This window comes from Sturnira hondurensis, unplaced genomic scaffold, assembly GCF_014824575.4.
Source record: "Sturnira hondurensis isolate 20B ecotype Veracruz unplaced genomic scaffold, ASM1482457v3 Scaffold0018877, whole genome shotgun sequence".
Taxonomy (NCBI): Eukaryota; Metazoa; Chordata; class Mammalia; order Chiroptera; family Phyllostomidae; genus Sturnira; species Sturnira hondurensis.
Window position 1 is genome coordinate 966047 of NW_028091508.1, and position 16968 is coordinate 983014.

General features: G+C 42.3%; 1 protein-coding gene across 1 annotated transcript in view; it reads left to right on the forward strand.

Moving 5' to 3' along the window:
* COG7 (component of oligomeric golgi complex 7) overlaps positions 1–16968 on the forward strand; it is a 78209-nt gene that overhangs the window by 39280 nt on the left and 21961 nt on the right. The window contains exons 8-12 of the mRNA XM_037070607.1: positions 1873–2000; positions 2938–3092; positions 8356–8472; positions 10434–10499; positions 15792–15978. Coding sequence (XP_036926502.1) covers positions 1873–2000; positions 2938–3092; positions 8356–8472; positions 10434–10499; positions 15792–15978 — 653 coding nt within the window. The remainder of the gene's footprint in view (positions 1–1872; positions 2001–2937; positions 3093–8355; positions 8473–10433; positions 10500–15791; positions 15979–16968) is intronic.

Below are 16968 nucleotides of genomic sequence, written 5' to 3' on the forward strand. Positions count from 1 at the left end.
GGCTCCTGGTGATTCATAGGTGTTTTTGGCATACTCAGTGGTCAGGCCTTGGTTGTGGGAGAGGCACAGTGACTGTGGCAGCTTCCAGGGGATGAAGGTGCCCTTCCAAGTGGCCAGAGGGTGTGGAGGCCATGTATCCTGCTGGAGCAGAGGATAAAGGTGCTCCAGGAGTAGGTTACCTTCCTCCCCCTAGACAGTGTTGAAGAGTCAGGTATACAAGTGCTTTGGTTAGTCAGCTATAGTGGTTAAGATTTTTAATGATTCCTATTGCTATTGTCAAAAATGTGTTGGTCTTTTTTTTAAGTATTTTATTTATTTTCAGAGAGAGGAGAAGGGAGGGAGAAAGAGAGGGAGAGAAACATCAATCGGTTGCCTCCTGTGGTCCCACAGCTTGGGACCTGGCCTGAAACCCAGGCCTGTGTCCTGACAGGGAATCAAACTAGTGACCTTTAGGCTCACAGGCCAGCACCCAATCCACTGAGCCTCACCAGCCAGGGCCCATAAAAGTTTTTTTTAATTTAAAAATACTTTGGAAACACTTAACAGAAATTAAAAAGAGAATAAAAATGAGCCTCATCGCTCAGAGTCATTGCAACATTATGTATTTCTTCCCAGTAATTCAAATATAAATAGACATTTTTAATAAATATCTATATTTCATATGCACACACATACATATGTACATATTTTTAAATATTGGTTGAATCTTATATTCTTTTTTTTTGCTTTAAAGAATATAAGGAGAATTTTCTTATGTCATCAAATGTTTAATGACCACTTTATGAGTTGTTATAATTCTTTGTTAGTTCTTGGAACCCTTTGTGTCAAAAGCAAGAAAGCACTCAAGGACTGATAGGGACATATCAAAAAGATACAGGTGCCAACCTGAAGGAGAAGCCACTGACCAAATTTCAAAGGATTTGAACATTGAAATGAATAATAACAATAATGGATGAAACACAAGTAATAAAAAAGAATTCATGAGTTCATAGTAATATTAAAAAGAGAAAGAAAAGAAAATCCCTTCTTTACAAAAGAATGCCAGAACATAGATGTAGAAGGAATGAGAAAATTAGAAAATCTCCCTTTATTGTCAGTAATGTTAAAGTTTATTCAGGCAAGGATTATCAATTGGTGACAAAGTCAGTGAGTAAATGTTCTACCTAGAAGTTGAATTGCTGTGTCATAGAATATTCTCATTTAAATTTTTAAAAAATTTTATTTATCAATTTCTATGGGGAGTAGGGGGAGAGACTAAGAGAGAAATAGTGCTTTGTTGTTCCGCTGATTTGTGCATTCACTGGTGGTTTCTTGTATGTGCCCTGACTGGGAATCAAATCTATAACCTTGATGTATTGGGGTGATCTAGCAAAGTGGGCCAGGGCCCACCCATTTACATTTTGAAATACAATTTTAAATATTTATGTTGTCGAATTTTGGGGATGCCTAGTGTGTTGGTACTCTGCTTCTGTAAAGTTCTGGAAAAGTGTTTTCCTGCAGAGCCTTTTCCCTGTAGTAGTGTTTAAACTTGACTGATGAGTCATTATTTGAAAAGGTTCCTTTTTTCTTTTTGATTTAAAAATGTTTTATTTTTTAATTACAGTATGAAGAAGTTCTTAACTACAATGGATTGTGGGATGTAGGGGCTGGGTGTCTTTAATAGTGCTTTTGACAAATAATACACAGAGTCTAAATGTATCAAGGTATTGACGGAAGTGATTTTTATAGCTTCCATGGGTAGTAAAAGCAGGCCAGAGAATGTAGTCACCCTGAGATGAAATGGGAAAGCCCCAGTACCTGTCCCTTGTTGTTTTCCAGAACCGATTTCTGACTCTGCGTTCATTATTGCCTCTCATTTCTGATTTCCTAAAGATGAGCACAACCCAGTGAAAGTCATGGAGCTGGTGAATACTGTGTATGGTCCATACAAACCCTATCAGCTCAAGTACGGTGACATGGAAGCCAGGAACCTCCTCATTCAGATCAGCACGGTGCCTCTGGTAATGTTGTGACACTTCCACTGGTCACTCAGGGGTCATTCTGTTCAATGGGCAGAGGGTTTGGGATTGATGTGCACCAGAGAATGTGGCCTCGGGTATGCATGGAGTAAGAAGAGCTATGTAAAACCCAGCTCTAAGGCCCTCGAGGGCTCTTGTGGACCAAATATAAAATGAGACCACAGATGTACTTGCAGTTTTCTACTTAAAATCCCCAATAAAGGTCTAATTGAACAAGAAGCTTCCTTCTGGTAGGGATAAGTTAATTGTCTCCCTGATTTAAACATTTCTTTTGGGGGGACAGTCTTTTGTTTGAGGCAGATAAGCAAAGGAGTGCAGCAGCTAGGCACTTACGGACAGGGCTCTAGGGGCAGGTCTACCATCTGGGCATTAGAGGGAAAGAGAGTTCATGCCCAGAGCAGTTGTTAAGATTGTCTGGTGTGAGGTGAGTTGGCATTTAGGAACAGATCATGGAGTAGTTAAATCTACTGCCTGCACCATTGTTCTGTTTTCTAGGTATGCACCCAGGAAGTCTGTTATGCTTAAGTGATACCCTTGCCCCTGAAGGAGGGATTTTCTTTTCACAGCTTTCTTTTGGAATGTCTGATGCAGAGAATCTGATTTCTAGCTTGAGAACTAGAGGGAGAGATGCCATCCTAATCACAGAAAAAGAGGAAAGAGATGAAAAATGTAAGGATGAATGTTAGAATTTGATCATGCTTTTCTGCCAGGAGTTAGTTTCTGTTATCTCACTGGCCACTTCAGCCACCCTCCTCTGGTTCAAGCTCATAAAGAGCTGCCACAGTTGGGGACTGCATTACTGATGTCCCTGTTAAGTGATTTTACTGTGGATGAGGAGGCTTGGAAGTCTCCTGTCTCTGCGTGGTCTGCTCATTTGTTCTAGAGTCTGAGATGGCTTTTGTTTGTGTTTGCTGACCAGGAGCACGGGGAAGTCATTGACTGTGTGCAGGAGCTGAGCCACTCTGTGAGCAAGCTCTTTGGCCTGGCATCTGCAGCAGTTGACAGATGTGTCAGATTCACCAACGGCCTGGGGACATGTGGCCTGCTGACAGCCCTGAAATCCCTCTTTGCCAAGTAAGGCTGGGGAGAGAAGATAGGCCAGCCACACGGGAGGGCAAAAGTTGTCCCAGTAAAAGTGTCTGTGTCTCATATACCTGCTTTGAACCCTGGAGAAGCTCTATGTCCTGAGCCTAAGGGGATAGTTTCTAAGGATGTTCACTGCAACCCTGTGTGTAGTGATAGAGCATTCAAGCAGCCTAACTGCCCATCAGTTTCTGAATGGCTGCAGGAGTTACGGTGTATTCATACAAGGGGGCTCTATGTGGCACTTGAGGTAGTAATTCCATCTACACATACCAACATGGATAGATCTCAAAAACGCTGGGTGAATAAAAACCAGTTGCAGAATAATATGGATATGGAAAGTCTCATACTTTATGTTAAAAAAGAACATACAAAATCTAGGATATGTTTTCTGTAACAGGGTTTAGAAAGTTTTGTGTTTTTTTTTTGCAAAGGGCCAGATGGTAAGTACTTTAGCTTTTGCCCTTTGTAGTCAATAGAGACTATTATGGCACTTGTCTCAGTGTCCTGCCTAGATGACACATTGAATTAATGGGTGTGGCTGTATTCTAGTACAAGTTCATTTACAAAAACCCACGGGTGCTATTTCCTGGATCTTTTTTTATACTTTAAAATGTACTATATGTTTCTATAAAGTAAGGGTTGGCAAACTCTAGCTCATGAGCCATCTGTATGTGTAAATAAACTTTTATAGGAACATAGCCATCCCTTTCACTTACCTATGGCCTGTATGACTCCTTTGTACTATAAAGGTGGAGTTGAGTAGTTAGGACAGAGACCTATGACCCTCAAAACATAAAATATCTGGACCTTAACAGAAAGTTTAGAACCCTGATGTGGAAGGTTAGGCCACAAATGTGAAACACTGGCTATCTTTGGGGAGATAGGGAAGGACTAGTGTGGTGGTCATTTGGGATTTAGTTTTATTTTTTAGCTTTTAAGGAGCTAAATTCATGTACTTTTTAGTTTTTTAAGGAGCATAAATTCATGTACTTTTTTATTTTTTAAAAATATTTTATTTATCTTTAGAGGGTAAGGGAAGGAGAGAGGGAGAGAAATAGCAATGTATGGTTGCCTCTCAAGTGTACCCTGCTGGGACCTGGCCTGCAACCCAGGCATGTGCCCTGACTGGGATTCGAACCGTGATCCTTTGGTTCGTAGGCCTGTGCTCAGTCCACTAAGCTACACCAGCCAGGGCCATGTACTTCTTATATAATTAAAAATGTAAAATAAAAAACATGTAAACATCATGCTAAGTGAGAGAAGCCAGTCACAAAAGATCATGTTACACAATTTCATCTGTATGAAAGGTCCAACATAAGCAAACCTATAGAGACAGAAAATAGATTATAAAATAGTGGTTGCCTAGGTTTGGGGAGAGGGGAATGATTTGGGGAGATGGGAGACGACTGCCAGAACATATGGGGTTTGAGGGTGGTGGTGAAAACGTTCTGAAGTTGTGGCAATGGTTGCACAACTGTGACCGCACTAAAATCCCCTGAATTGCACTCTTTAAGTGGGTGAATTGTGTGGTATGTAAATTATCACAATAAAACTGTTGAAAGAAAGAAAGAAAGTAGGTGAAACTAAAATGAAGTTTGGTTAGGAAGAAGAAAGAGTGCAACATAAGGCTGGATTCTCTGACCTGGGAATTGAAGTGGAAGGGCCCTCAGAAAGTTAGAAGCTCCATTCTCTGGGCTGGAGACAAGTACATTCTTAGGCTCTCCAAGAGACCTTCCTTGGTAGCTTGTGCTAGAATGAAGTTGTTCCAAGTCTCAAGAAATTTCTTTTATTGGATTGAATTTTGTTTGCTGTCAAACTTTTAGGGAGCTCTTGTCATTCCATAAATACTGAGCACACCCCTGTGAGCTCTGAAGGTCCTTGGACCCAGTGCTCTAGTCACTTTGTGGGCAGTCATCACCCCCTGAGGGTGTCTCACACTCAGTGGAGGCTGAAGTCCTGCTGAGGACATGCGTCCTGGTCACAGATGTCTGTGTGACCAGATGAGCTCCTGTAGAAAGAGAAGCACTGGTAACAAGTTTAATGAAGTTGAATTTGACCTCATTCTCTGCCACCAGCTGGAATTTTGTGAATGAAAAGAATTTTTCTAAGATCTGGAAATTTTATTGTAAAACAAAAACTATGCCTTTAAAATAATTTTAAAAAATGAGAACTCTGACCAAATTGCTTAATTAAGAGTGTCGTCCTGATGCTCCTAGGTTGCAGTTTCAGTCCCCCATCAGGGCCCATTCAAGAATCAACCTGTGAATGTGTAAATGAGTGTAACAACAAATTGATCTCTCTCTCTGTCTCCCTCCCTCCCTTTCCCTTCCCCTCTTATGCTCTTTCTAAAAATCAATAAATAAAATGTTTTAAAAAATAAGAAAAGGCACTAAATAATGGAAAGTCTTCCTTTCTGCTGACTCTCAGTCCTTCTCTTGAGGAGTGACAAGTTGTGAACATTTTGCTCTTAGTCCTTTAATTTTTCCCCCCCAGACTTTCAACATATTTTGTTTATCAACTTTGTTGTATCCTGACTCTCACTCTGGAAGACAAGGAACTGAGCTGACTTGAAGCTAGTCCTCTCTTGTGCCCTGCTTCTTGCAACTGTTGTTAGTTCTATTTCAAAATAACTGTTGGTTATTTTGATTTACTTTGTTTTAAAAAATAATAGAAACACATGCTAGAAATTCAAACTGAAACATAGTCACTTGTTTTTAGAAGTGGGGATTTTGAAGCTACCAAGACAGCTGATGTTCATAAAATTAGGGAAATTAGGGTGAAGCTAACTTGCGCAGGGTTTGAATGGGACAATGTTCAGTAGTGGGGCAGGCATTAAAGGAAGTGGAGTATGGAGGGTGGAGCACGCAGGGGTGCTGGAGGAGACTGGCCTAAATTGACCAGGGTGACGCTGTAGAATATATAGCAGCTGACAAGGTGTTATAGAATTTAGGGTTTACAACTGTTACAGAAGCATAGGCTCTGGAGTTAGGGTCACCTGGGCTCAGATCCTGCCTCTTATACTTACTGGTCGGGACCTTGGGTGGGTTAGTGCACCTCTGGGAGTCTGGGCGTCTTTTCTCTGAGTAATCTGATGATGACAATTTCCCCAATCCTGGTGGTTGTGGCTGTTAAGGGAAAGTGTGTAATTAGAGCTGAAGGCAGTGGCTCTCATATGATAGACACACGTGGATATGTTGATTGTGACAGAATGGGGAGGCTTGGGGGCAGATGTGATGTACACTCTGGCTAATTCCCCTCCCCCCGTGCTTTGGGGCCTACTCACCATCCCCAGGACTCTGCCATATGAGTGTCTGTGGAGCATGTGTGTTGTTGGATAGCATATTCCTTTTTTTTTTAAGATTAAAAAAAAATTTTATCTTTAGAGGGGAAGGGAAGGAGAGAAGGAGAGAAATATCAATGTAGGGTTGCCTCTCATGGGTCCCCCACTGGGAACTGTCCTGCAACCCAGGCATGCACCCTGACTGGGAATTGAACCTTGATCCTTTGGTTCGCAAGCCCGCGCTTAATCCACTGAGCTCCACCAGCCAGGGCCATATTCCTTTTTTTTTAAAATTTAATTTTAGGGAAGGGAAGAGGGAGAGTGAAAAGAGACATCAATTTGTTCCATTTCTTTATGCATACACTGGTTGATTCTTGTATGTGCCCTGACCGGGGATCAAACTGGCAACCTTGGTGTATTGAGATGACGCTCTAACCAACAGAGCTACCCTACCAGAGCTGGATGGCATATTCTTGCATGTATTTGTCAGATTTACAGGGTGGTGACACAGTAGTTTAGACTCCTACAGCTAAAGCGCAGTTGTATTCTTCAACATTCCTTTGTCATTTTGTTTTTGAGGCCTTTACCCTCTTCCCAAGGACTGATTCCTCAAGAAAGCTCTCATCTCTTGGTGCCAAGGGAAGGTGCTGTCAGAGGAGTCTTGGTTTTGTAGCTTTCCACATTGAAGCTTGAGGCCTTTGTAGAGGGAGCAGCAGCGCAGCTGTGGTTAGTAGGTGGGTCTGAAGCAGTTTTTGGCACTTGGCTTCTTGGCTGGCCTTTCTTTTCAACACCTGAATGCACTCCTTAGGCTGTGCCTGGGTTATGGCATGCCATTCTCCTCATTTAGAGCATATGGTTTGGGAAGCAAGAGAAGCACAACTTCCTGTGATGCACACAAATGCCATAGGTTTTCAGGGAGCCTCTTGACTTCCAGAGAACATGATGTCCCAGCTTTGTCCGCTGTAGCACACCCTCCCAAGGTCATGCACTCACTTGTTCATGTTCCAAGGATCATACCACCTTAAAAACAATATCCTCCATAACAGCTTTTATTTAATACTTTTCAGAAAATTTCTGTCTATATTCATTTATTTTAACATCATGACAACTCCATGAGGCAATGCAGAAGACAGTATTAAGTCCATTTTTAAAACTTTTCAACAAAATATTTGGTTATAATTCTTTTTGAAATTTTATTAAATTTATGGGGGTGACATCGGTTAAAATTATTATCGGTTAAAATTATCCTAAAATTATGTAGGATTCAAGTGTATTATTCTATAATACATCATCTGCATATTCATTGTGTGTTCACTGCCCAAAGTTAAGTCTTATTTTGTCACCATATATTGATTTTGTCACCATATATTGGCCATTCAAGTAATTTAATCAAGTCAGTAATTAGGTTTTTTTAAGATTACTTTTGCTGCAGGTATATTTTAGAACTATAAAAGTATGAGGAAATTAAGGTATCATGATATTTGTTTAAATACTTTATGACCATGATACTGTCACTTTAGCTCCCTTAACTTCATTATTATTATTTAGAATAAAAATTCTCTGAATCTGTAGTTATTTTGGGGTGGTACTTTGTGGCAACAGTCTAAGGTAACATACTAGAAAACATTAGATACCATAATGTGAGGCCCGGGGTTTGGGAAGGCTGAAAGCCTGAGGCCATTGTATGAAATGAGGTGATCCTGACAAATGAGATAGCGAGAGTAAACAGACCTGTGGAGGCTCTGGAGATCCCTGTGGGCATGATCTCTCGAGCATCTCTTAAGTCATCTCTGTACCAGGTGAGAAGACTTTTGTGGTCAGAGGGTTATGAGGAGTCTCACTTTTGGGTAGGAGCCTGTGAAGATACTTTCAAGGTCATTAGCACTTTGTTCAGTAGACTGTATGATTCCAGGAGTCTTTAGGTTTGAGAAGCGACTACAGCCCTGTCACTTTTTGTTCCTTTCTCCACAGGTATGTGTCTGATTTCACCAGCACTCTCCACTCCATACGGAAGAAGTGCAAGCTGGATGACATTCCTCCCAACTCCCTTTTTCAAGAAGATTGGGCGGCCTTTCAGAACTCTGTCAGGTGATGTGGGAGTTGTAGTTTAGGCACATGCCTCATGCAGTCCACATTGATATGCACAGTGTAGTACGTAAAATGACAAATGTGTTGTAAGGGGTTGCTTTTTTCTCTTACAGTTTTTTTTTTAGGAAATACTCTAGACTTTAAAAACAAGCCCATGAACAAAAACCCAATGCAACAAACACCAAAAAGGCTCCTCTTGCTTTTAAAATATTTTACAAGTTCTTTATGAAATCCTTATCTCCTGTGATAACTTAAAATTTTTATGTTTGATTTAAGATTTTCTCCCCTTAGCCTATAGTTTTTCAGACCTGAAATAACTTAAAGCTTATATTATAGAAAATGCATAGCTGATGGGATCCTGTTTCTGGATCTGAGTGCCATAATACTAAATGGTAAGACGGTGTTGTTTGGTCTGCAAAGAGCCTTGTGAGAGTTTTGTGAAAGGCATTGAGGTGACCCTCCCAGATGGTTGTTTACAGCCAAATCCTCGAGTAGCCTGTGTGACCTCTACACAGCTAGAGGTTCCCTCTACCTGTTGACCCCAGTGGCCTGAGAAGTTTGGCCCTTGATCTGTCTAGTCAGAGAGTGTAGACTGCTGGCCTGTGGCCAAATCTGACCTATAGACATATTTGGTTTGATCACAGCATTTAAAAAATTGTGGATTAGTTGCTAACATTTAAAAACTTGATTTAACATAATCCAGATTTCTCACATCACTTAGAAATTGGAAGCTGTGGAAACACCAGGCCCATATTGCCTCAAGTGCAAGACCCACTGGTGGTGGTAGCCAAAGTTCCCATTAGACCAGGCATACGTTCTCAGCTGTGCCGTGGCTGTCCCACTCCCAGGTGGCTTAACAACTATACCATTAGGCTGAGATAAAAAGCAGTCTAGAAGTTTCTTTTCCTTAAAAATCATTCTGCTTGGATATATACTTGAAGAGAGAACCTGTTCTTTCCCCACACGCATTTTATGCCTGATCTGTAGCCTGGGTGGTGTGTGCAGGGCGCCTGTGACTCGTGTGGTTCTCAGCACAGACCTCTGATGGCTCTGGAGTCTTGGTGGATCTAAGATCTCTCAGGACCATTTATTATTCCCTCATGGGCTCTGATCTAGGCTTTAAATTTTTGGATGAAATTTAATGTTCTAGATGCTCCTTGTACCCCCGTCATCTGTGGTGGCTTGGAATACCAGGAAATATTATGCACAGGTTGTTTCATTGTACCTGAGGTGCATAGAATAGTTCACTTTCTCATAAACCATTTCATGATGGAATGTCTAGATATCCTGGTGATGACAGGCATTTTTAGAAAAAGTTAAAAGTTAACTAGACTTAAGATGTTTTTAATCCTTGGATTTGTCCTTACATTATAGTTTGGTGTTGAAGGACTCAGGAGCTGGAGTTTGAGGCCTAGCATAAAATTACTTGAAAATTAAGGTGGTTAAATACAGATCTGATGATCATTCAGTCTTATCTCTGAGAAACAAGTGGAATATTCTCCATCTGCCTTTCATGTGATGAGAGAGAGAATTTTCTGTTATCAAGATGGTTTTCTATGTCTGGCAAATGGTAGGCATCTAACAAACATTAAATAATGAAATTTGGCTTTTAAATTTTAGATGCAAAGTGTTTCCAGCCCACTTTCTTAAGGATAAAACCCAGAAGTACCTGACTAGTTTGAAAATGTAAAATTATTTGAGATCATATTGGATAGAACTGTGATTCATAGCAGAGGCCTGTGATGTGAGGAATACTAGAAGGGATTATCATTTGCCTTTTACATTAACTACTAATTAATGAAACATTTCAGTTAGGCTCTCAAATGGTTAACTGCTTTCCCAGAACCCATCACACCACCAAAGGAGTGAATAGTTAGAATTTTTATGAATGAGACAATGTTTGTGCTGTAAATGTTGGCATTCCAGATACTTGAACTTAAAGTGCTTTTTGTTTTGTTTAGGATAATAGCTGCCTGTGGAGAGCTCTTGAGACAATGTGGGGACTTCGAGCAGCAGCTGGCAAACAGGTAGGAGAGAGCCAGGGGTGAGACTGTGGGTTCTTTTGGGGGAAGAGCTTGACATAGCATGCAGCACACAGCACCCAGCAGTGACAGCTTGTGGTCAATGTGAAGCCACAGAGTTCAAGGACTATCTGTATTTAGATACAAGGTGTCATTTATTGTCATCATCAAACATTTATTGAGCACCTAAAGTGCAAGGCTCTAACCTACTTGGCAATGGTCACATAATTTTTATTAGATTTGTCTCAGCCTAAATGAGGTTCCAAATTATGAATGGGCTGGGTTCCTCTGCTGGTTTATAAAGTCAGTTATTGGGACTAAAATAAATTTCCGCATAGAAGTGGTGGTCATAAGTGGTGGTGAGTCCCCTGGCCTAGCCTGCTGCATCAAGATTCACCCAGCTAGCCTGTCTTCAGGGTTCTGCATCAGAATTCTGTGCTGTCAAGCAGGAGAGTGTCAATGGAAGACTTGTGGGTTCAGCCCAGGAAAAGTCCCTTTTACCCCCTTTCTGTATTCTGATACTTGCGAGCCTTATAGAACCCCAGTGTACCATTCAGGCTAGTTTTCCCCTCAAAGTGCTCCAACCCCTAAATTTCCTTTTTTCATTCAACTAAATCTCTCATTTCCCTGGCACAGCTGATCTCTGTTCTTCAGGAGTTTGGGGAAGAAGTCGGTTCCATACAGTTCTGCGAGTCCCCTGTTCTCTCTCTCAGATAATACATTATCCTAAAGTGGCAATTTTCAGTCTTTTTCATTTCATAGCACACAAAAAACTAATTGCTGTAATTCTGCGGCATACCAAAAACAAATAAACAAACAAAAATATGTGTATATTTTTTGCCAATTTGATCCCCCAAAATAGGTAATTTTGATTTAGTCACAGCAGACAGTTATTGTTATGTTGGCTGTTGTCATTTTTTAATTTGACATTCTAAGGGAAAAAAGGTCAGTGCCTCTGACTAACTAGACAGGTATTGCATGTTTTAAAAATTCTTGAGGCACAGTGGTTGAAAATCGCTATTGTAAATCTGCGTGGGCAGGAATTTTTTGTAGTGGTACCAGGTGAAGTGGAAGCTGAGGCCACAAGGGAGGAGGACTTGGAGAGGAAGGAGGTCAGACTGGCCACGGAGGCAGTGCCCTGAGTTGGCTATTTTTGTTTCTGAGCCCATGGATTGTCTTCCAGTCCTAAAACTTTCCCTGACGGTTCTTGTGTGGAGCAAGTTGTACAGTGGGGTAGGGTGGACAGCCATTGTTTTCACAACGCCTGCACTGCCCAGCACAGAGATAACACTTCCTAAGTGAAGACAACCCAGCACCACAGACATTCGGTGCATGTGTGTAAATAACATAAATGATGACGTAAACCCCCTGTGCACACACACTGCTCACATGTGCATATGGACATACAGTTGGGGGGAGCTGTGGATGGAAAGGTGAGTAGGTCTGCATTCACAGAAGACCCTAAAAAGGGGTGAACATCTAATAAGTCTTTAAAAGAAAGGCATTTGGTTTATTAAATACAGTAGTAATTACAGCCTGACCCCAGCTCATTGCAAAAATTAAAGCAGTTCACAAGTATACAAAATAAAAACTGAAAATCTACTCACCCTAAAAATTCTTTTCTCCAGAAGAAACACCGTTAACAGCCCCATCTGCCCTGTGACATTTATTGAGCTCTGCTATTAAGGAGTTTACATGAATTAACTTGCTAATATTCTCAGGGGCCAAAGAGGTGGGTACTATTCTTACACCCGTTTTTACAGATGAAGAGACATTGAGGCATAGAATTTGACACAGATATTAACTTTTTAAGTAAAAGACATTATTTGAGGAAATAGCTGTGTCCGAGGTGACACATCTACAAGGCAGTGATTTGATGCTGGACATCAGCTGAGTCATCCAGAGTATGTGAACGTTATCCCCATGCTGTCCTTCCTCACAGATTAGTGTCTGCCCTAAACTTCAGTTTCTCCATATATTTACATCTCAGACATTTTTCATATCAGAACATAGTTTTTCTTAATCTTTTAATGAAAGTGAATAGTACATTCTAAAGGGTAGGGAAGGATCTGGTTAGGAAGATGAATAGAGCCATGAGAGGTAAAAGATGAGTCCTGAGAGGTTGAAAGCCTGACCTGAGCTTTGGTGTGAGATGAGAACAGATATCATTCTGGAAGCACTGAGCCTGGAAAAGAAAAGGAGCAACAGCCCCTGTGTGTGTTCCTGTCAGGGAGGCCATGTGTGTGGCTTGCCTTACCTCCTCACCAGTTTGGCTGCAGAACTCAGACTAGTAACAAGGTTCCTTCCCCTGGGTACAGTGGCAGTAGCTGGAAACACTCTAGACTACTTCAGGGACTAGAGTGAAATTGGCTCTCTGGCTCTTGAGATCACCCGTTGGGAAGGGAATCATTTTGTGATTGATTTATGGGTTGAATAAAGCAGGGCCAAGTTGGGTGTCACCTGAGAGATTTCTCTCCCTTTTTAAAAAAAATGTATTTTTCAATTGTAGTTTATGTCCAGCATTATTTCATATTCATTTCAGGGGTGCAACATAGTGGTTAGACAATCACATACTTTGCAAAGTGGTCCCCCTGATATTTCAAGTACCCATCTGGCACCAGACATAGTTATTACAATATTACCAACTGCATTCCCTATGCTGCACTTTACATCCCTGTGACTGTTCTGTAACTGCCAGTTTATACTTCTTAATCCCTTCACCTTTTTCACCCATCTCCCCAACCCCTCTCTTTCTGACAGCTTAAGATTCTGTCCTTTTTATGGCCAAGTAATATTTCATTCTATACATGTACCACAGGTTTTTTATTCTACTTGTCTATTAATGGGCACTTGGGTTGCTTCCATATCTTCTGAGGGATTTCTCTTACATCGGGCAGGGTCAGTGGTGTCCCTGGAGATTGCACTGGCACCTCTTGTGCTTGTGTGGTGCCCACCACTTCTTTTTGGAACACTGGTGTTTTCACTAGAGTTAGGTGTTAGTGGGACAATTCAGTGGAATAGTCAGTTTGGGGGAATCTAATAGAAACTTACAAGTTTATGCAACTGAAGAGTAGGTAACAACTTTTCATGAAAGGAAAGTGAACTGAGAAAGTAGGCAGAATTATAATATTAGTCCCACATGGGCACATGCTAGACTTCCCCATTAATGCCTGAACTTAAGGGCAATAAATATATTCTGTCATCTGATATTCCCAAGACCTAGCTCAGAGCCCACTACACTTCTGAGAAAATTTTCTTTAACAAATGAGGAAATCTAGTGTTTATTTCGTGTGGCTTCAGTTCACAATCTAGTAAATAACACAGAACAGGAAGGCAGGTTCTCATGATTAAATAGACCACCTAATGGTGTCTGTCTGGATGAGGAGCTTGGGGAAAGATACCATGAGGTACTTGAGCTTGGAGCTATATTTATACATTTTAAAATATTAGATTTGATTTTTATTGTAGAGCACACTATTCTGACATTTCAAACTGTACCCTCTAATACTCGACTTCAACTTGGATGGCATGCTGGGCCAGTTTCCCCAACTGACTGAGACTGACACCCGTACTGTGGTATCCCTGCAGAGGAGAGCTGGCTTCCCAGAGGGCAGCCTCCTGCTCACTAAACCCAGGCTTACCTGGCATTCAAAAGATAATTATTGAGCGTCTGCCATGTGTATGGCACTGTACCAGGTGCTAGGAACTCAGTGATGAAGAACACTCTGTTTTATCCTCACCTTCTAGTGAAAGAGAAATGAGACAAGATGATAAATGCCATAAGAGAGGTGAGAGATTGATGGGAGAAGACTGAGTGCCCTGGAGCTGTGGGGGTCGGGGGAGGCTGGTTAGGACATGGCAGCAGAGAAGCCCCTGGGACCAGGGCTTGGAGAAGGAGTGGGTTTTCCTCAGCTGCACAGAGGAGGATCGAGCATTTCTGGTTGAGGGGTGTGAGCATGGCATGCACATGTGGGACTCACAGAGAGTGGGGTTGGGGTAGTTGCCATGACTAGGATACAAGGGCTACAGAGGTGGAAGGCCGTGGGTGCCCTGCCTAGGCATGTTTAGATTTATCTTGGGGGGTAGAGGGATCTTTGGGAGAAAGACAACATTGACTTGTCTTTTGGAGAGATCATTCTGTTAACCCATAGTAGGACAGAGTAAGTGGAGTATGGAAGGATTAGAGGAAGGGAAGGCTACTGAGGTCCAGATGAGGAACAGTGATGACTTGGAAGTGAGGCAGTGGCAGGGATGGCCATAGGTTGGCAGATAAGGACCCAACCAAAATCACTGGTAGGTCTAAGCATCAGGGAGACTAATTTGATCATAATGGCAGAGGCAGGTAGCTGTTTGTGTTGACAACAGGTCCTCAGGGAGGGCCTGTCCCCAGGATTTGTGTGTAAGTATGGATATTCATTCTTTGACAACTCACAGGATTTGTTTTTGGAAAAAAAGTAGTGAGTTCAACCTAAAAGCTGCCATGTCCAAAGCATTGTTTTTCATAAGAAATTATAGTAAAGGAGGGGTCGGGGAGTATCGCAACATTTGTTCTCCTTGTTACACATGTTCGTATCATTCTGTACCCATTTAAGTGTAGGCTGGGGGATAAAGTTGGGCTAAGGAAAAACCAAGTGGAGGATTTTCAGCGTCCAGGAGGGGAGGCCATCCTTGCTGGAGACAGATCCAGCTTCCCAGCAGCACTAGAGGTTGATCATCACATAAGACCTCCTTGGGGTGATTTTCTTTCTCAGGGAAATTTAAAAGGGCCAGCTTCTCTAAACAGATGTCTCTAGCACCTAAACCACAAAAGGAAACTTCACAATGCTGGTGAGTACAAGCACACACCAGTCCAGTGTGTGTGGAGGCATGCAGCTAGCTGTTGTCAGTGCTCTCCAGGGGCCAGCTGTCCCGCTGCCCTGTCTGGATACTCACATGGCTTTGACTACTACAAACAGTCATGCTCCTATCACAAGGAAGGTCTACATAGAAAGTGCACAGTATTCCAGACTGCAATAAAGTGACAGTGGTCTTGTGTGCTGCATGTCATACTAGGAAGACAGCATGTTCTGGAAGAGCGAGTATTAAATAGGAAATAACAATACCTGGTGTCTCTTGTGTACCTGAGATCCAGCTTATTTCCCAATGGTGAAGGACATCTTCATTTCCTTATAAAATGAACCTTAGATCCACCTGCCTCATGAGAATATCCAGGGATTTATTAAGGAGCAATCTGAATGCTTCAAGAGTAAAGTTCCACATAAATAGCTTGGAGTGTAATGCTCACTACTGTCATTGCAGGATTTTGTCCACAGCTGGGAAGTATCTGTCTGACTCCTACAGCCCTCGGAGCCTGACTGGGTTTCAGGACAGCATCTTGACAGACAAGAAGAGCTCTACCAAGAACCCATGGCAAGAATATAATTATCTCCAGAAAGATAACACTGCTGAATATGCCAGCTTAATGGAAATACTTTATACCCTCAAGGTATGGGACCAGATGAGGACATTCTTGCCAATGGACGCTTTCCCTTATCACTCACCCTTTCCTTATCCAGGCTTTCTGGCCCTCTGTGTGGCTGTCCTGTTGCCACTTCTCTGTCTCATTAGTGTTGTGGTTTTAAGGGGCTAATCAACTAGACTGGTTTGGAACCATTTGCAGTATAGATGTAGGAGTCAGGTAAATGGAGCAGTGCTAGTGACCAAAGGTAAGTTGGAGAATGTGGCTTTAGGTCTGCAGCCAAATGAGCTTGCTATATTTCCCTCCAGAGTTAAACCTGTCACCAGGGCCTGGCATCCATGCGGAGACAGCCCCCTTTTACTGAATGACAGAGGGGACCAAAATGTGTAGGCCTGCCAGTGGGCAGAACCAGAAAGGTGGATCCCAGCCCATCAGTCAGAAAAGTGCCTCTTTCCCAGGGAGGAGCAAGGTGGAGGGGCCCAGACCGCCCCTCCATTATGAGTTCCTACAGGAGGCAACTTGAGGACTTGGGGACAAGTGTGCCCTCCTAGCTATTCCTTTAGAGTCTTAGTTTCTCTTCCATAAGGCTGCCCTTGACATTGAGCTTAAACTCTTGGGGTCCAGGGATAGAAGGACTTCCCAACAAATGGAATGAATCACACAGCTTCCTGGGAATGGCCCCTAGGTTCCAAGAGGGCCACAGGCATCCTTTCCAGAATCATCCTCAAACTCCCTTGGTCTGGTTTGAGGTTCCTCTTTCAGTGATAGGCAGAGGAGATATTGCTCCCAAATCCCTGAACACCATCTAGATTTATCCTGATGGGGCTTAATCTCTGGGGAGACGGCCGTGTGCTTCTGGACCTGTCTGCAGCTTCAGTGTTGCCCTCACAGGGCCTCCCCCATTCCTCTGCACACTGGCCCACCAAATGTCTGCATTTGAGCTTGGCAAACCCTTGTTAAAGCAGTTCCGCAAGTTCACTCACCCATGCTTCTGTGATTAGAGCAAAGCAGCTCTGT